This window comes from Aplysia californica, unplaced genomic scaffold (assembly GCF_000002075.1).
Source record: "Aplysia californica isolate F4 #8 unplaced genomic scaffold, AplCal3.0 scaffold00664, whole genome shotgun sequence".
NCBI classification, from domain to species: domain Eukaryota; kingdom Metazoa; phylum Mollusca; class Gastropoda; order Aplysiida; family Aplysiidae; genus Aplysia; species Aplysia californica.
Window position 1 is genome coordinate 299,226 of NW_004797934.1, and position 19,983 is coordinate 319,208.

The 19,983-nt window shown below is 37.1% G+C and overlaps 1 protein-coding gene across 11 annotated transcripts in view; it reads left to right on the plus strand.

The window, feature by feature from the left end:
* Positions 1-843: 843 nt before the first annotated feature.
* LOC101852122 (MAP/microtubule affinity-regulating kinase 3) overlaps positions 844-19,983 on the plus strand; it is a gene marked incomplete in the record, with an annotated part of 55,118 nt that continues 35,978 nt past the window's right edge. For 5 of the 11 annotated variants that reach the window (XM_013087958.2, XM_013087962.2, XM_013087960.2 and 2 more), the window contains 11 exon segments: positions 847-1,338; positions 6,837-6,998; positions 8,473-8,526; positions 9,201-9,249; positions 11,255-11,320; positions 12,836-12,906; positions 13,277-13,333; positions 13,917-14,052; positions 14,709-14,809; positions 15,244-15,363; positions 16,761-16,860. In XM_013087958.2, the coding sequence (XP_012943412.1) occupies positions 1,276-1,338; positions 6,837-6,998; positions 8,473-8,526; positions 9,201-9,249; positions 11,255-11,320; positions 12,836-12,906; positions 13,277-13,333; positions 13,917-14,052; positions 14,709-14,809; positions 15,244-15,363; positions 16,761-16,860 (979 nt within the window). 11 annotated transcript variants of the gene reach the window in all.

The window sequence follows — 19,983 nt, forward strand, 5'->3', positions numbered from 1 at the left end:
GTGTGTGTCCCTATAGCTATATAGTAGACGTAGAGATTGATAGATAGGTAGCTAGAGAGCTTGTTAGCTAGAGAGATAGATAGCTACTCGTAGATATAGAGAGAGAGGGGGTAGATAGATAGAGATAGATAGATAAATAGATAAATAGATAGATAGATAGATAGATAGATAGATAGATAGATAGATAGATAGATAAGGAGAGGGACAGACAGACTGACAGACAGGCAAACAGACAGATAGACAAACAGCGAGGGAGAGATGGGTAATGTCTCATCATTATAACTTACACACGAACACACTTGTGACATATTTTTATATCACGCTTTTTTTTCTTCTTGTGTGTGTGTGAACTGCCTCTTAAATTTTTACCTTCCGTTTAGCTAAACTTATCATTTACTCGAGTAGTCACTGGAGTTTTGCCAGCACCGCGTGTTCTAGGATATGGCCTAGCCTTATCGTGATGTCAGCAGTGTTATCTGGCTACTGCTAATTTTTAACAGAAATCTTCCAATTCAGTGTAGGCATTCTGTGCCAATGCATTTTCACGTTTGGGTGCATAGGAATCAAGAGCAGACAACTCCTGAGTGATACTGTGGGCGTTTCCTCCAGGTGAGTTTACACCTGTGAGGTCTAAAGATCTTTTGTCTCCGAACGTCCCCCCCCAAAAGTCAACATAGGCTGCAGCAAAAACAGAAAAAATGTCCCTGTGAGCAAAAATACATTTTGCTATTGACCCACACTGACATAACTCTATAAACTGTATGTTCGATCTCATCTCAGCTGTTTCCCGTAGAGTGATGTCATTACTTCTCAGGGGAGCCAATCAAACGTAGTGGTCGGGTTTGACCTCCATGCGCAAGTACCCTCGTTTTGGCGTGAAAGGAGTCAGCCATTTTGTTGGAGCAAATTCGTGTGCTAGCCGGAATAATAATGATTTCTGTGGGTGACTTTCCTGTCTGATTATGATAAAATGGCTCACCAGCAGTCATTTCAGTCTAATTCTAGGATTGCATTTTATTTGTCAATGAAATAATGTTGTGACAGGGAGGGTGTCTCGGTGTTTCTGGAGGACTGAAGGCAGTTCTTTGCCCTAGCGACCCGTTTCCGGGCTGTCCTGAATAGTGAAAAAGTATCAACAGAAGAGCTAAGAAGCGTTCGATCTATAGTTTTGCCTGGTGTTTAACGGCGTTCTGCCTCTTTCTGTTGAAGCGGAAATCTTTAATTTTCATTGCATTTGTGCCTATCCTGTAAACATTCAATGAATTAGAATTCAAGATGTCGGCAACGGCACGGGCCCCCCTTCACACTGTCCATGAATCAGTTCCTGTGGATAGACATGTAAGTGTAGGGATAGCCTACTAACGCATGATGATGGTAATAGATCTTGGTCTATCTAGTTGTTCATGGGTTGGTATTTTGTCGTTTGTTTGGTTTATAGAGTGTCTGCTTGCTGTTCAGTTTGCATTACAGCCAAGTTTTTCTTGTCTGACGAATGTGCAACAGTTTTGTTTACACTGGTCCAGGCTGTAATTTGAGGAGGACCAATCCAATTCAATGCACGATTTCTAGATTCTAGCAGTAGCCTAGGCCTACTACTACTCTCATGACTGAGTCTGAGAAAAGTTAGCACATGATTTTTTTGTAAGCACTGCTGTCACCAGAGCACTATCCAACTGTCCTCTTTCAACTTGTGACTTTTACTTGTGTTGTTTTGTATTAGGACAATGAACAAGAATCTAGATCTATCTAGATCTAGATCTAGAAATCTAGATCTAGATCTAATCTAGAGATATATAGATCTCTAGACTAGATTCTAGAATCTAGTCTACCCCAATGGGCCAAAAGCCAACGAGCTGTTTGTGGTTTTTCTATTCAGATTCAAGGTCTAGACTTTAGTCTTGTCTTAGTTCTTTTACACAGTTGAAGTCACTGAAGCTAAGAGTGTCTAGATCTAGATCTAGTAAGTTGGTGGTATTGATGCACTAATTATTATGCAGTCAACCAAAATTAAATATGAATTGGAATTCGATCCATTGGAATTACCTGATTTCAAGACATGAAGCTACAGCGAGCACCTGGCACACCTCTGTGATTGGCCCAAATACAGCTGATATATTTCCGCCATCTATTTTTGTGGTCTTCCGGGGTTTCCCCCAAGACTTGGGTTTCCCTCGCCACGACTCGCCAGTAACTGTTGACAAGATCTCGCCGCATTTGTTTTATTGTGGTATTAATTTGTGTGTTATAATCTTTTATAACAATCTCAGCAATTCTCTGACCACAGATTTACCTTCTCCTCAAAGTTGTACACACACACACCAGCGCATGCGCAAACACACGCACACACATGCGCACGCACACCCATACACACAAAGCCGAAGCAGTCGACAGATGAAATCTAGATCTAGGGACGAAGCCCAATGCACGCTTCTAAGTGACAAAGCGGGCCTGCCACTGTGGTAAGCTCTAGTCAACGGGCGAGGGAAGCCCCGGAAGACGACAAAAATAGATGGCGGAAATACAGTCGAACCTGCCCTGACGGCCACCTCTATAAGACGGCCACCTGTTCAAACGGACACTTTCCATTCCCCCCCTTGCCCTTGCGTTTTTTCTATATAATTTAACTGTGTAAAATGGGCACCTGTCCAACGCGGCCGCGGCCACCATATTTCAACACACAACCCCTATCACACAAAGCAATAACACCTGTGTTAGACGGCCACCTAAGTGACTCCATTACGCTTTGTCATAAATCAAGCATTGGCCCCTGGCGTTGTGGGCGAGCCATCATAATCTAAAAACCTGTCGTTGTTAAGTAGTCCCTCCAACTGATCATGTTGCGTAGGCCCCTCCCACTGTTGACCAATAGATAACAAAATTAATTTTCAGCTGCTGGGGAGGGAAGTGTGTGATCCCTCATAACCCATAAGCCCCGCCCAGAACCCATATACACAAATCGTAGTGAGATGAGTGGTCACTGTTTACCCAGTCTGTAACAAAGTAACAATGGACGTCAGCATGAACTTGTGACAGAAGCGTCGCTTGTTCTCCGAGTGGTAGCGACACGTGTGTTTGTTTTACCATAGCACTCGATCCTCCTTGTCTGACACATTTCGTTTTATTGTCACCCGTGCACAAAAGCAGCAACAAAAGAAAAAAAAAACCCCCAGCGAAAACAACAACAACAACAAAAATAACAACAACAACAATGCAACTAGATCTACCTTCGGTTGGGACCTCCGAAAGGAAGGGTTTGTTTTCTCAGATAGGAATGGTTTGTTTTCTTCATCTTGATCAGTCTTGCCTACGACGGCCTCCTGTCTTATAAATACTTATACGGCCACTTTTCTCCTTGACAATGGGTGGCCGTCTTACACAGGTTCGACTGTACGTCAATTTGGGCCAATCACAGGTGTGTGCTAGGTGCTCGCTGTAGCTTCATTTGAAATTATCGTCTATGAAACCAAAATTCCACTCTCCATAGTTTTCTTTGGCTGGATCGATAACAACATAGTTTTCTTTGGGGCCAAATCCGGATGCTGAAAAATCAAAGTGTAGGGTAGGCCTAATAATTGTGTGGAATGATAATCTGCTCTGACTGACTCTCTCCGGTCTTGCTGTTTCTAAATATTGTATTTTACTGAAACGGGGCCCACAATGGCCACATTATTCTTGCATGTGTGTCTGATTAACCTAGATTCTAAATCATGTAGGATCTCTGGACTTGTGATTGAACACTTTATCTTTCTCTTTTGCATTGTTCATTTGATTAACTATCTTAACCCTGTTGCCCAGGCAGAATTGTTGTTGGTTGTCGGGTGTTTCCTGAGTTTATTTTGTTCAGTTTAGATGTCTCACCTGTTTGTTTGCTTTTTTTAATATCCGTTTGTTCATTCTTCTCAATCATTTCAAAAGTAAGGTATTCTGCTTCCAACGCCAACTATTGAAATACCCAAGATAGCCAGCCATTCTCTTGGAAGAATAGTGGTTGTCTTACATGGTTCAATGTCTTGGACATTGCCGTTGTTGTTATATTTTAATTTTATATTAAGAAAAAAAACCCAGGGTGGGGGGATTGGGAAGTGGTCGTTTATTCTGGTGATTGTTTTGGACAGGTGGTTGTTTGAACAGGTTGGACTGTATTTTATTGGGGATGGAAAAAGTCAGACAGTTTAATTAAACAATGCTGGAGTGGGTGGTTGGAGGGTGCTCTGGTGTGGTTTGCTCCTTCTTTCCTATCAAACATCTGTCATCCTCCTTTTTTGTGTTTGTTACTCCTTTGTAACATCTCAAATCTTCGGCACTTATATGACCTTATTGTGTTGTAAGTGCTGTAAAACCCTTATGAAAAGGAAAACAATGCTGGCACTTCACTGCTGAGGTATAGATTTTGCGGTCCAAGTTGAATTGGTTCCTTTTACTTTTGTGTAATAGAGGATGGGATGGTAAATTTCAGTTGACATTCATTAAGAGAAACAACAAAGTTAATGCAAGCTCTTTCGTTTTTGTTTTTGTTTGTTTTGAAATAAAAATTCTGTCGTTATTCTACTTTGATATTTCATTGATTGTAGCCAGATTGCAAGTTATGCAGCTGAAACTTTTATGTTGCAATAAGCAATTTCAAGCCTTGTTCTAGCTGCCACATTATTATATTGACTGGCTTATATCTTTTTGTTTAGTGTATAATTAAATGGTGACAGTATTGCTAGTTCAGTTTGTTTTTTGTTCATTGTCAAGGCGGATGAATAATCTGTTTGAATTGTAGGGCAAGCTGACCGCATAATTTTATTGTATTGTGGGGATGGCACATAAACTTTGGCCTCGTCATGAAATTGTCATCTAGCTGGAGGTGGTGTTACTAGTGATTGTTTCAAAATTGGTGGAAAAGCGAACTTTTAAAATTATTAGTTTTAATTGTATCGCAATCTTTTGTGCAAATTCTTTTTGAATTAAATTTTTTTTTAATGAAGAGAAGTTGGATTTAAATGTAAATATCTCCCCCCCCCCACATCATTTACATGGATAAAATAGTAAGGAATCACTTTCATCAAGAAATTTAACATTCTGGAGAAGTAGAAGATAAAGTTTAATGCTGTCCAAAGTTTTGCGTGGTCCTTTTATCCTTTGAATTTATTGAGAATGGAACTACAGTTGTGTCATTGTACATGTTTGGCTAGGGTTTTTTTTTCAAAAGCTGCTCTTGTAGGTAAGTGTATGTTTAGTGGCTTGCACTGAAGTTAAAGGTGGTGGAATACCTGTTGCTAATTTGATTTTTTGTTTTTTCTGTCATTTCGAGGGTTTTGGGCCTCCATTCATTTTGTTCAGGGCTGTTTGTTGCCTGTATTGCTTATTGCGAGAGCAATGAATGATCTTATGCACAGGCATAGCATCAACCAATGAAAATGAAGATGTTGAGTAGTGAGAAGGAATAGGAGTGTTCCATGTAAAAATATAGTTTTTCCTGATCAAATCGAGTGCTGATACTTTAGTTAGATTTCTTTCTGATTTTTTTTTGGTGGTTTTTTTTTGTTTGTTTCAGTACTGTAAGTAGGCCAGCATTTCGGTTTTGAAAATTGTCCCAAGTTGGGAAAATGCTCTGTGGTTGTTTCTTAGATAAGTTAAACAAATAAGTACTTGGAGTACTGTATCAGAGTGTCAAAAGTTCACATTTCATTCTGATTTGTTTGCCCTATTTTTATTTGTTTGTTGCTTGAAGAGAGTGGATTTGCAGTGTTGAGTTGTAAAAAAATATTTTACTTTCTGCTGTAATAAATCTTAGATAAAAAGAAATTTCTTTAATGTTTTCAATGATTTTATATTTTTCAACTTATACTTTGGTCTATTGATTTTTTTTATCTGTTGAAGATCAGAAGAATGCTGTTGTACAATGTATCAGGACCAAATCTATCTCAGTAATAACACTTTAGTTTCATGCTAATAGCACACACCTATGGTGACAAAAAAGCTTACTCTTATCAGGTGAAAGTGCTATAAAGCAGAGAGTAATTTAGAGTTAGTATTCTGTCGAATTTCATGGATTACTCCTCTGAGTAAAGCAACTGCTGATAAGGGCAAGGTTTGGTGTACAGTTCTGGCATTTGGGTCGAAGATTACGAGAGCCTGGACAATCAGTGCCTAATCATTGTTTAGTTTACCCCCAACTAACTAGACAAACCAACATTTTTAGTCCGCTGTGCGGTACATCATTGATTGTTTGAACCACCTTGCTTCTGATCTCCTTTGGTGGGTTGTGTCATTAAGCTGAGCTCACCTGGGGTATGAAGTTTTCCAATGCGGAGTGGTCACAATGACCGTCATAATAATGTCCGTTTTCTCACATTGTATTGTTGCCTTGCCACACAGGGATGGTCGCTGGTAGTCTCACGTTGTCCTTAAATGAGATACATTTAATTTTCTCCCTTCCCCCTCCTACGACATAGCCACAATTTAAAGTAATAAAGGAAAGCACGTGGTGTTTGCTTTGCTTCTATCCAAGCAGAATGAGTCCTTTTGTAATGATCTGTTTCCGACAATAGTACAGGAGCGATCATGCTTTTAGGCAGAGTTGTCAGTGAAGACCCTGCACACTTTTACTTTTATGAGTTATAATATTATTATTACAAAGGAAAAAAATTTGGTTCTATGCTTACAGCATAAGGCGAATCGTGCTTTCATGCGGTGTGTTATAGCTTTGGAGCACTGTATAACAAATAATTGTTGTTTTTTAGGTGTTTTTTTTTTAGGGTTCTGTTTTGTGCCAAATGAATTACATTAGATTGTTTGTAAAATGTTACTATTGATCTTTATTAACTTTACGCGGCTTGTCTATATTTCAGGGCACAGATGACAACAGTGGCACACCATCCTCCAGAATACCATCTTCTCGGAGTCGAGCTACAGATGAACCTCACATAGGAAAATATCGTTTAATCAAGACCATTGGCAAAGGCAACTTCGCTAAAGTGAAATTAGCGAAGCATGTGCCCACAGGAAGAGAGGTGAGACTTCTTTTGGTGATTTGTGGTTGTTATGATTTTTGGTCGTATCCATGTGGAAATTGTGTTAATATAAAAGTATATTTAGTGTATTCGGCAATATATTTTCACCTGCAAATCAGTCAAAATCTGGCCAAATACGATGTATACCGAAACTTGTGCCATTTCCTCCCTTCCTTCATGTACTCATTTTTTTCTGTATCTATGGTCCTTTGCCGCAGTTGGAAAATATGTGCATTGAACAAGGGAATTGAATCATGATGTTTGAAAGAAAATCACTGTTAGAAAAACTTTTTTCAAATCTGCCTAAATCTGGAGAATTTGCTAGTGTGAGGATTCTACTGGAGCAGGATAGCTGCGGTGAAAGACATTTTGATGTTAAAACTGAAGCTAAAAATAATAAAAGATTTAAAGTTTTGCTCTGAGGTTATGACATTCAGCATTCGATCGTGAAAATTCAGGAAAATTCGGGCTGGGTGATTGTATCATCTAAACAAATATGACAGAATTGGCCTTCTGTCAGCTGTGTCATGACAAATTGAATTATAGTGGCAATGGGAAGGGGAACTTTCTTTTAACGTTGCCAGCAATGAGATGAAGAAAATAGACGAGACAACATCTTGGTGAAAAAAATAGGTATCAAAGGTGGTTAGAAATCTATTCAAATAGGCTCCCACTTGACATTTTCAACCCTCTAAAAGCACAGAATTTTTAATTTCTTTGGCGACTGCCCACTAGGACACTGTCCCCGGACCTTGCTACTGGAGCTTATGCGACTCCCGACCTTACTTGTCAGAATTTTCCTTGTTTTTCTGCTTTGTCTGTTTGAGACTCTGAGTAAAGAAAGTGACACGTCAAAGACTTGGGATCTAAATCTTTGTCACGAGTGGGCTAGATCTACACAGCGAATCCAGTAACACAGAGACATATATATGAGACTGCTGTCCTGGCTAACAAGCTAAGCTGAAAATTTGTGTTAGTAGGATCGCACACTCCATGGCGACAAAAGGTTTCAAGGTGATAGTATAGGTGTATAGTATAATTGCTATTTTGTAAAAATTTTGTTTATTTTTGGGAAACATAAAATAAGGAAGTAAGGCCTTTCATCAGCAGACCTAGAGAAACTGGTATGAACTAGCCTTTTGGTTCCTTTATGGGGCACTCCAAAATTTATGTAAGTGAAAGTTATTTATGATCGTTACGAAAATCATTTAGTTGAGTAAATGAATACTTTGCTTTATTATTTGTTATGTCATTATTTTGCTGTTTTATTTTTATTTTTTTTACCTTATTGTAGGCCATATCAAATTATCATCTTCCATTGTTGATGTACCTGTGTGCAAAAAAAGAGCCCCAGTAATGTTATGGTACTCAAGTATATAATTCCATTTTTGTGAGTTAGAATGCACATTGACATGCTCTGTCTTCCGTACATGATGGATAAATAATAGTTGTATATAATTTTTTGTTTTTTCAGGTTGCTATAAAAATTATAGACAAAACTCAGCTTAATCCCTCAAGTTTGCAAAAGGTAATGTACCTGTTAAAATTTTTTTTTCAATTTTTCCATAGACATCATTTTTTTGGTCAGTGTACAAGTTTGTATTTATTGGTTTATTGAATACAATCTTGTGTTTGGTTGGTTGGTTGTCCAAATGATTTATAAGAACTTTCCTACCTGTTTCAAGAAGAATCTCTTTTTGTTGTTAAATGCAACACACATTTTACTGTTCGGTTTATTTTAATAAAATTTTAAGTATGTTTATTGTTTTTATAAATGTTAGTCTTTTTTGTTAAATGTGTCAGTACATCAGTTTTTGGTGCTTATATGACCAAATTGTGTCAATAGTGCAGTAAACACCTGCTCAGTCTTAATCTGTCTGTTGCCTGTTAAAATACAGGCCCCTTCCCTCGTGGAAAGTGTTGGAATACTGAAAAGAACCTTCTACCTCGCACAATTGAATTGCGTAGGAACGGGCAACATTTTAATTTGAAAGAGTAAGAGGTAATGAGAGGGTTTTAATTTAGAGTGTTAATAGCAGTGAAGTTTGCAGAAATTTAAACTAAGGCAGTGTGTTGATGTATTGATGTACTCGTGATAGTTTTTAGTTTGTTTTTGCCATGTGTTCTTAAAATGTTTCGTTTACTTCACGAACAGATGGTTTGAAATATTAATGTTTGTTTTGTACATTCTCAATTTTTCAGCTCTTTCGAGAAGTGAGGATCATGAAAATGCTAGATCATCCAAACATAGGTAAGCGTTTAGAAATATTTGTTGTAAGTTTCTCCTCGTCAGTTGCCTTTATGGATAGTTTCTTTCGTTATAAAATGTTAATTTCAAGTAGGTGAAACTCCAGAATGAGTGATCTCTTAGCTTTCGGTCCATTGTGCTCTTATCAGTGCTTTACGGAAATCCGTACTTTCTGCCAGTAACTTGTCCCTCCATCATTATCTACTCCCTCCGTAAAAAAAAAACTGCGACAGTGCAGGACTGCCGAAATTCCGTACTCCCCTTCGTATTGTCTTGTATAAGGTACGGATATTTACGGTAATTCTCTCAGCAACAAGTTAACGTTATAGAAACCTGCTTAATTGCGCATTTCCTGCAATCGGACATTATACCGCTATGTCCCAGTCCCATGCATTCATTGCGTGTTGGTCGGCAGTACATTTTTTACCTGCAGATGGATCAAAATCTGGCGAACCTTTTGTGCCAACTTCCTCCTTTCTGTCATTCACTCATTCCTTCTGTCTATCTTCGGATTGTTGCCGCGGCTGGAAAATCTGCGCATTGATCAAGACTGATTTTGATCTTAGACAGAAAATTACTGTCTGAAAGATTCTTTTTCGCAAATTTTATCTAGATCTAGAGAAATTATCAATGCGAAGATTCTACGGCACGTGAACGCAATATAAGGGCCGCGATGAAAGAAATATATGCTGATACGGTCGTGCCCACTACGGATGGGATCGGCCGATTGCGCTGATCGCCTGACTCGGTCGAACAACCGTGTTTGCTTTGAAACTGGAAACAAACACGTTTGTTTTTGAGGCGATCGAGTCGGGCGATCGGCCCAATTGGCCGATCCCGTCCATAGTGAGCACCACGTATAAAATCAAGATTACTTCGAAGTGGTGTTCCGAGGTTGTGACAGGCGACTTTCAGACATGAACATTTAGAAAAAATGTGGGTATACGCTGCGTAACCGTATTTTGAAGGTACATCTATTCATTATTCCCAGGTTTGCCTGCTGTCAATGGTACGACTACAAATTAATTGAATTATAGTAGCAATGAAAGGGGAACCTGCTTTTAAACATTTCCAGCATTGGAAAGATATGCTGGTAATGAAGTCAAACAAGACAAAATGTTGGTGAAAAAATAAATATTATGGGCTGAAGGCAATTATCTTCAAACAAGCTCCCAAATGCCGTTTTCTACGCTCTAAAAGCACTGAATTTCAATTTCTTCCCTGATCCCCCACCGGGACGCTGTCCCTGGACCCTGCTGGGGGCCTCTGTGGCCCCCAGACCCCCTGCAGAATTTTCCTTACTTTTCAGCTTCAGCTGGTGGAAGCACTGTCTTATTCAATTTCTCTTTAGTTTCAGTGCATTGTCTTGCTTAATTTATTGGAATGGTGAAGACTCATGGATTTGATGTTCAAATACAATATCAAGTAAAAATGACATTTGTTTCTGTTGTTTGATTTAGAATATTCACTTGTATTACATGGGTTGTGTTATTGGTGGGAAGATGCTGATCAGTTTGGTTTAAAAGAAATTTTTGGCATCTTTATATTCATTGCAACTCCTGGAATTTATGTCAGTGGTGGCTTAAAAGTTTTCTTACTAATGGGATATTTCTCTTGGTTGAACATTATTTCTGCTGTAATGGCTTTTTTATTTCAAGATTGAGTCACCAGGATCTGTGATATAGCGATCAGGTTCTTTGCAATTGCCTGCAGGAGACCCGAGTTGAATTCCCAAGTAGGGAGAATTTTATGGAGTATCTCGTTTTTTTACGCCACCCTCCTCCCCCAATGTTTTTCTCTCAATGTTGTGTACCTTTCTCAGCCCAGGTTGGCCCTGACATCTAAATTATGTTGATGGGGGCATAAAAACCACTGACATTAAAAATACTTTTAAAGATTTGAGTTGTCATTGTTTGCCTACTTTGCTTTCATGATAATACCTATAATGTAATGCCATGAAATTTTAAAGCTAGTTTTTCAAGTATAGACATTCTCCATTCTATTTCAGTCAAGCTATTTGAGGTTATTGAAACAGAAAAAACTCTGTATCTGGTCATGGAGTATGCAAGTGGAGGTGAGTGCTCTCTTGACATTTTGACTTATTCAAGTACATTTATGTTTTGTAACTTTTATGAACATTTTTGACATGGCGCATTCTCAGACATGAAAAAGTTTGACCTGAGCTGGCTTTCTATTCTTTTAATCGCAATAAAATGTACTTTTTGCAACAATAAAAGAAAGGGATTATGGCTAAAATGGCTTGGCTGCAATCTTGCAGTTGTTTTTATTATATGGTCAACAAGCCCAAATGGTTTAAATCTTGGTCGATCATTTGTAAATGGAAAGATTTGTGTTATTTGTCCTTTTTCTTATTTTTCTGAGGAATTTTACACCCCCCCCTCTTGTTCTTTTTAGCAAAATAATTCATTCTCTATAGTTCTGATGATGCTGACCTTCACATCACTTTTTAGAACAAACCACATACTCTTCGGACTATAAAATTAAAATGAAGGTAGCATTCAGTATTCCTAAGAACATGATTGAGCTCGATTTTCATGATTTTGAGTTTGAGAACTTTAAATAATGAAGGTTGTTAATGCTATGTATTATATAAAATTGATTGTCGGTGAAAAAGGATTTACGAGAGTGGTCACTGGGGGGGGAGGTGGGGGGGGGGGGTGTCCTTGTATAAGATATAATAATGCTTACTCAAAAGCAGGGTGAAGCACAGTGGCAACCAGCAATGATTAACAGATGATACAAAATTTTGAAACTTCAGTTTTCATCCATTTATGTATTTATTTATGTACGTCACTGCTTCCTTCTTTCTTTCTTTTTTTACCCATTTTTTAATTTAGTTGTTAAAATTCCAAAGCTGTAGTAACAGAAAGATTGTTGTCAATTAGTTGATACTTTAGTGGTGTTGGAAAGCATTACATGATAGTCTTAGGGTTCGTGTTCATTGGAACGCAAACCAACCGACCCAAATCCGTCCGTCTCTCAGAAAGTTGGTAGTTGAAATGGAGCACCTTTTTTTTTTCCTAAGAAATCTGAAAATTCCGTTTGGCGGTGTCAACAGAAATGACACGGCGCGTCCTGTCAAAAGACATGTCAGTTGGAAGGCCGCTTGTTGCATTTTATCCGTGCCGGATGGTGGCTCATAAGCCATAGGCCCAGCGGGAGCTAAAAAAAAATAATCTAATTTTGAGTTCGGATTAAAAATCTAATGTCATATTTGTAATCAACACCTCAAAATGAGCAAAGTCTATGCGCAAACCACCTGGTTTAAATGCGTATTAACAATTTTACTAATTTTCCTTTCATACCCATACATTTCTTATTCCCGCCTTGGGTTCATTGACCTTTTGACTATTTATAGCCCCATACCGAGGACACAGCCCGCTATGACAGCGGCCTAGCGTAGGCCAGCAGGCCAACAGATTAGACGTGTTTTTTCCTAACTGTATGGACAAAAGAATCGGGTTGTGTCCGTTCCAATGGACACCAAGGCTAAGCCCTAAGATATAGGTTGTCATGTTAGAAGGGGAGAGGCAGCTAGTTTCAATATAATCTCTTATTTTCTGTGCAGGAGAAGTTTTTGACTACCTTGTTGCCCATGGTCGCATGAAGGAGAAAGAAGCCAGAGCCAAGTTCAGACAAGTAAGTAAAGCATTTTCTTTTTGTCTTTTCAAGTGAAAAATGCTTTTGTCGTTTACTTTTTTTCCTACTCTTTGTCATAGTTACTTGAGCAACTAGTAGATGCTATCTGTACAAGAAGATCTGGTTTGTGAAGTACAAGTTTTTATCTATAATGTTGGTTGGCTCAGTCTTTTCATAATCATATTGAAAACAACATTTTGGTGGTTTTTCTGTTTTAATTCTTCAATGGTGATTGTCGTAGGCTTTTTTTTTATCACTGCAGGTGACTTTTGTGTTTTGAAAATATTACTTTTTTTGGTAATTTTGTTGGTATAATATATATGTCAAATGATAAGCATGGTGACCTTACTGCAAAACAATTATTTTTCAGATTGTGTCATCTGTACAGTACTGCCATCAAAAGCACATTGTTCATAGAGATTTAAAGGTTGGTGTTTATCTGTATTTATGAACATTGAATGTGGGAGATAAGGGTGCATTTCTGGTCCATATTGGTTATGTGAAGTATGTAAATTGTGTTTCTCAATATTGGTTCAAACATTTGGTGATGTTGGATGCCTGTGAATTTGTTTTCCAATGCTGATTCTTTATCTTGGTGAGATCTAGACAATGAATTAAACTTTTTTTTGGACAGGCTTAAATGTGTAAGAAAAATCTACAGAAACATCTGACTGAACTTGGTAAACACGAGCAGCTGAAACTTCTTCCCATAGTAATGAGTGATGGCTCCTTGTGGCCTTTGTGAGGCACACAGGTATAAATATGAGTTTCTCATCTTAAGAGCTATGAATACAAATAAAACTGTAGAAAGCTTCACTTCTTTATGTTTATGTTTATGTTTGTTCTTTGTCTTGAGTTTAAACCAGATGTGAAAATAGTTGAGTGGAGTTATTAAAAAAAAGATTCTGTCATACTGTGGAAATCAATTCTGGGATCAGGGTTAAAGTAACTTACAGCAGAGCCTAGAATGGAGTTGAAATTGTTTGGGTTTTTTCCTTTTTCTTCCACAGGCAGAGAATCTTCTTTTAGATGGTGACATGAATATCAAAATTGCAGATTATGGTTTCAGCAATGAGTTTGTTCCTGGCAACAAGTTAGACACTTTTTGTGGAAGCCCTCCTTACGCAGCTCCAGAACTGTTTCAGGGTTTGTCATTTTTATAAAGCGTATTTTAACAGCAAAATTTTCCTATTCGAAATTTCCTGCCAGCATTGAGTTTATAATTAAACCTTTTACATGTTTGGGGTGTTACCAGCTGCCTTTTGTTTTGTTCTGTTTTTGAGCAGTCACATTTTGGTCTAAATGATGTCCCCTTGTTCTTTTTTTTACAAGTCAGGTGTATGTATTTTTTTTTTTTTAGACTAAGGGGTCACAGGTTTTTTTTCAATTTGTCAAGGTGTCTTGGCAATGAAGTCTTTGGCTAAACATTTGTGGATTGCAAAAGGCGTTAAGAACAGGTTTGAGATGCATCTCCGTATTTATATTAAGAAAACTGGATATAATTATTGAATGCTAGATTTATGGTTGGCAGGGCATAAGTGTTTAATTGTGACACTGAAAGTTATCAACAAGCATGGTAAAAGCCGTATTAAATCCTCAGGCTATGTGTTAAAAGTTAAAATAATTGTTAAAGTGATTATAAGTCTGATGAATTACAGGTTTTGAAGCTTTGAGCATATTTTCCTAGCATATTAATTTACTATTGGCAAAATCTTATAATTTGTTGGACGTATTTACATATATCATAGTTTGTAAGAAACATAAATTATTTGTGAATGCTTCATATTCTTTTTCTCTCTCAGGGAAAAAGTATGATGGTCCAGAAGTAGACGTGTGGAGTCTTGGTGTGATATTGTACACTTTGGTTAGTGGATCTCTTCCGTTTGATGGCCAAAATCTCAAGGTACGTTATTTTGTGTTTTATTCCTACTTAAGAAATAGATTGATGATTGGCATTTTAAATGTGTAAGTTCTTTTTGTCCACTCTTGGAGCTTTGTTGTGGCTACTGTCAGGATGATGTTGGGAGATATAAGTGGTAAAAGTCAGTTGCTAAAGATAGTGTGAAGGGGACTTTTTTTTTGCCTGCGAGCTGTTTACATATATGGATTCATCCTTGGAATACATTATTTTGATCTGGTTGTTCAAGTACCTTTCAAGAGTTGGTGGAAAGTTTGTGTACAATTCAGTTCAGATTTTGCTGCTGAACTAATTTGATGTTTCCATCCCCCATTTTTTTCCACTCTGTGTTTTCTTGCTTGAAGTCTTTGCCCGTTTTGAATTTGAAGGAATTTGATACATTTTACTTGTAAGTTTTTAAATAATGTCGTTATCTTTAGGAACTACGTGAACGGGTTCTTAGAGGAAAATATCGGATACCATTCTACATGTCAACTGACTGCGAGAACCTTTTGAAGAAGTTCTTGGTATTAAATCCTTTGAAAAGAGCAAGCTTAGAGGTAAGTATGTCTTTCAGTATGCTTGCTGAAATTTTGTTTGTCACACATCCCTGCTGAAAATTTAAAGATGTAATGCTGTTGCTATATCAAGGAAAGGTTATTGCTTATCTCTTGAAAAATATTCTGCCTTTCCAAATTTAGAAATGGTAAGATCAATCATGTTGTTATTCTAAATCATGTGTGTGTGTGTCCATAGGTTAGAGTAATGGAATTATATGAGACTGGATTGCTTGTATGGAAGCATAGGAGCTGCTTGTAATGAATTTCTGCTCACAAATATTCAACGGTTAATCTTTTTCCAGTTGTATGACAAGCTTATGATATCCAAGGTGAATTTTTTAGTAATCAATTGATTGAAGTGGACACAACACTAGTTAGATTTCTTCTACTGGAGGTTCAAATTTAGGAAAAGACCTGTTAATTAAAAGTGAACTTTTCTGTCTGGACAAAGTGCCAGGAAAGGCTTTTATCTGGTTTGAAACCTGAGGATGGTTTTTCTCTTGTTTGTACCAAGTGAATGAATTTAAGCTGCGAAGTTGTTATGGGGGAGCTTTTTCATTTTTAAAATGAAAACTAAAGTTTTATTACTATCTTGAGCAAATACAAGTTCTCGAAAACAAGTTTTATTGCTCTTTTGAGCAAATACAAGTTTTTGAAAGCACTGCTAAAAGATAAAGGGGATGATATATGCTTTTCTGTTTCTGGTGTTTTCATTATAATTGAATTTAATGCCATGTTCTTTGAACTCATTCAATGTATTCATGTCTGTCTGTTGCTTGAAGCATATTTTCAGGTGCTGATGGAGAGATGTGTGACCAGACAGCTAACGAGAAAATCATACTGTTGCATGTTTATGAAATTAAATCTTCTCTTGTATCAATTATTTCCTTGTGCTTAGCATTTTACATGATTTGATTTGTTTCACTGTTATCAATAGAAAGACGAGGTACCATTGTGGATTCATACTATTTGCTATAGATTTTGACTTATGAATTGAATTTTAGTAAGATTAATTCTTCATTAATCTTAGTTGTGCTTGATTTATGATAACGTTGCTTTTCATTTTAAGTTTGAAGTGTTAAACATTCAAAAATGTTGGTGAACTGTGGTGGAAGTTACTGAAAGAGTAGCACTTGGACCCTGATGGTCAATTAGTATTGGACAGGCAGCAAGACAGCCTGTTGAAATATCAGAAGGATTGGACTTTGAAATTCTCTATTTAAATGCCTTGTAGAATTAGGTGTCTTATATAATGTTTCTTTCTTTCAGCCACTCTGCATGTCAGAACTTTGGGGGGGGGGAGGGGGGGTTTCTTGCTCATTTGATTTGACTTTTTGAGGTTGTCTTTGTCTTAACATCATGATGCTGAAGTCTTTGTCTTTGTATTATGATCACAGACCATTATGAAGGACAAGTGGATGAATATAGGTTATGAAGATGATGAACTTAAACCTTTTGTAGAGCCTCCACCAGACATTAATGATCCAGTGAGGATAGGTAATGATGCCAGCACAAGTGTTGCCTCACTGCTCTTCGACCCCTTATTCCGGTCCTTCGGTGGACTTGTTTAATTTTCTTTTCAACATTTTCTGTTGCATAGTCACGTCTTCCACTGGATGTCTCTGTGTATCTTAACACCTTTTACAAAATTTTTGTTGTGTTTGTGGATGTAAAGAGGGCCATTTGCATGATGCATGTATGGGTGGGTGTCTGAAGATGTATTTTCAAATGCACTGACTGTCCAGATTTATTGTAAGCTCCAATCTAACCTGCCAGGGACTTTTTCTAGTAATCTACCACAAAGATGCGTTTGTAAAGCAAAAAAGTGTATGGAGTCTAGCGTTCATGTAAGTGCTCCTGAAACCAGAAATGATGGGGAAAAGATCATGCTTACTTTATTTTATTTCCCACCCTCATTTGTCAGTTCATTTTGGAATATGTCTTTAGTCACTCATTCAGAACCTAGTGTTGCAGCTCTTTAATGGCAAGCTAGGATTAGTGAGGCCCTCCTTCAACTCATTTTTTTCTCAAAGTTTTATGCTTTGTCTCAGAATTTGTTTGTTTTATTGCTCAGGCAATAATGAAAGACCGCTGGATCAATATGGGTTATGAAGATAAAGAATTAAAGCCATACAAAGAGCCGTCAAAAGATGAACTAGATCCAGTTCGGATAGGTAAATGTTGTGTGAAGTTCATATGTTTGAGATTTCCATCAATTCCATCTCCCTCGCTCACTTTGGTCATAATGAGCATTTCTCTAAGCATATTTCATCTTTTACAAGTAGCCGGAACAGTAGATATAGTTTCTTGAAGTAATGTTACAGTTAGGTGTCTGATCTAATTTTATTTATAAATTTCTTTTTTGTTGGAAATTTTGTAAGTGGAGGTTGCACAATTTCCTATCAAATGTTATTTGATTTTCTTTTAGAAAGCGCTGGCTGTGAGGGGAGTGGTTGTTGTGTTAAGCAGTCAGTGTGCTTGCTTTAGCTGTAAAAAAAAAGCTAATGCTTGTCTTTCAATTTTGATGCCAGTCTGTTGGAAACCTAAGACTTAAATGCAAAGTAGTGTATAGGCTTGGCTTCTTCGTTACACAGCTTTTTTGTGTTAATCTTCTGTTGGGAGTTTTATACAGTCTTCTAATTGCAGTTGTACTTTTGAATGCTCACAGAAGCCTAGAAAAATGAGCAACCTTCGCTTAATAAAAAGCAGTATTAAAATTGATCAAGCCTTTATCCATTTTACAAGTCTTTGAAGTCACAAACAAATCATATATACTTAGATTAGGTTTAAAAATTTAAAAAAAAAATCTGACCTCTAAAAATCAATGTCTGATGGAGCTTATGATACTGCATTTTTCTTCATTATTAAACAGCACTACAAACTAATATGCACAAGCCTTTATAAGTTTTGCTGTAGACTTAGTTGTCATGTTAAGTTTCACCATTATTGTCACGAAATGCTCTTTCGTTCCCTCATCTGTTTGGTGTTGTCTCATCGCCTGTTTTTCTATTTGTTTACTTCTTATTCTGTGTTTGTGAATGTCTTGAGTAGCCAGGTTGCATGAATTGATGTGCATGTGTGTCATGTGCAAATGAGTTATAGGTTTCTGTCTTTTTTTTTTCTTTTAACCAGTAACACATCAGACCTGTAAAATCCCTCCGCCAGCAATCAAATTGTAATGGAAAGTCCAGTCATACTAGTTGATCGTGTATCCTAGAGCTGTGCAAATTTTTTTCTTGATAATCAATTACTAATGATAAAGTTAGAATGCAAGTGTTCCGATGTTTAGGTTGGAATTGTTTTACTGTGTTGAACAAAGAACCAAAAAAACCGTAGGTCTTAAATTGAAAGTTGTTCGGTTTGAGTGAAACATGGGAATCATCATAGATATAATTTTACTTTCGCTCTGTATTAAAAAATTCACGATAGTATCAGAATGAAAAATCCCAGAGTCCTAAGTCGTTTAGCAGATAGGTTACCCATCAATGATGTAGTAAGTCTTTTTTTGTGCCGGTGTTCCATATTGAACATGTAGGATGACAGTAATAATAGCTAAAGCCACTTTTATTGTAAATAGATAGGTCTAGTCCAGTAGAATGTAGTGTTAGTTGGTTGTCAGTGTTCCGTCCACCGATACTTCTCTCAAACTTTATGCCCATACCAGACATAGGTTCAATACGCTGTGAACTTTTTACGTGTTGTTGCCCAACACTCTTGCATGCTACTATGGCAAAGGTATCTTAAAAGTCCCATCATTCCAATTCCAGTTTGCCCCTTTTCCTTCATTCCTCTTGATAGAACAAAATGAAAATGAAAAGGGAAACAACATTGTGTAATCAAGTAGCTGAATTCCTTTGCATTTTGCGCCGCCTTTCCATTTTTCTTTCTCTCCTTCGTCATCTCTGCTTCTTAAATTTCAGTAGTTTCTGTCTCAGTTGAAATGATTTATAGAACATACATACTTTATTTCTGCATTTATGAAATAGTTTGTGTTATGGGGAGGGGGGGATATGTTTCTGTGACTTGTTGCTTTTTTCTAATTCTGAGAAAAATTTTTGATCCATTTGATAGTAAATAAACAATTTACAGGTCTGATATATTTCTTCTCAAACTTAAATTATGACTGTTGAAATTGCGTGATAAGCAGTTGTCATAGTTGACTATTTTATAAAGTAGTGTTGGATAGTGTTAAGTGTTGCTTAATTTTTAAAGTTTGCCTGAAAATGTGGAATGATTGATGGATTTGTTTGTCTGGTTTTTTCTTTGTTTGTTTGTTTTTTAATACTCAATGTCTAGATGTTGAGACAAATTTTTCATCATCAAAATCTATTTTTTGGATGTAAAATTATACTTGTATAGTTTTATTTCATAATTGACATAATTAATATGAAACCAGTCAATGAGAAGATTTAAAGTTACAGTGTATGTATCTGGGTTTGAAGAGGCTGATACAAATTTGCTGTTCTCAAATATTGAATTATAAAGAGTACATTATTAATAATGTATTTGATTCCGATTGTCAGCTGTAAGGATTCTAGTAGAATGTTCGAGCTACAATATTAAATTAAACACTGGCAGGCTGGTCTGACTTGAAATTACAACTGTACTTGTCAACATTTA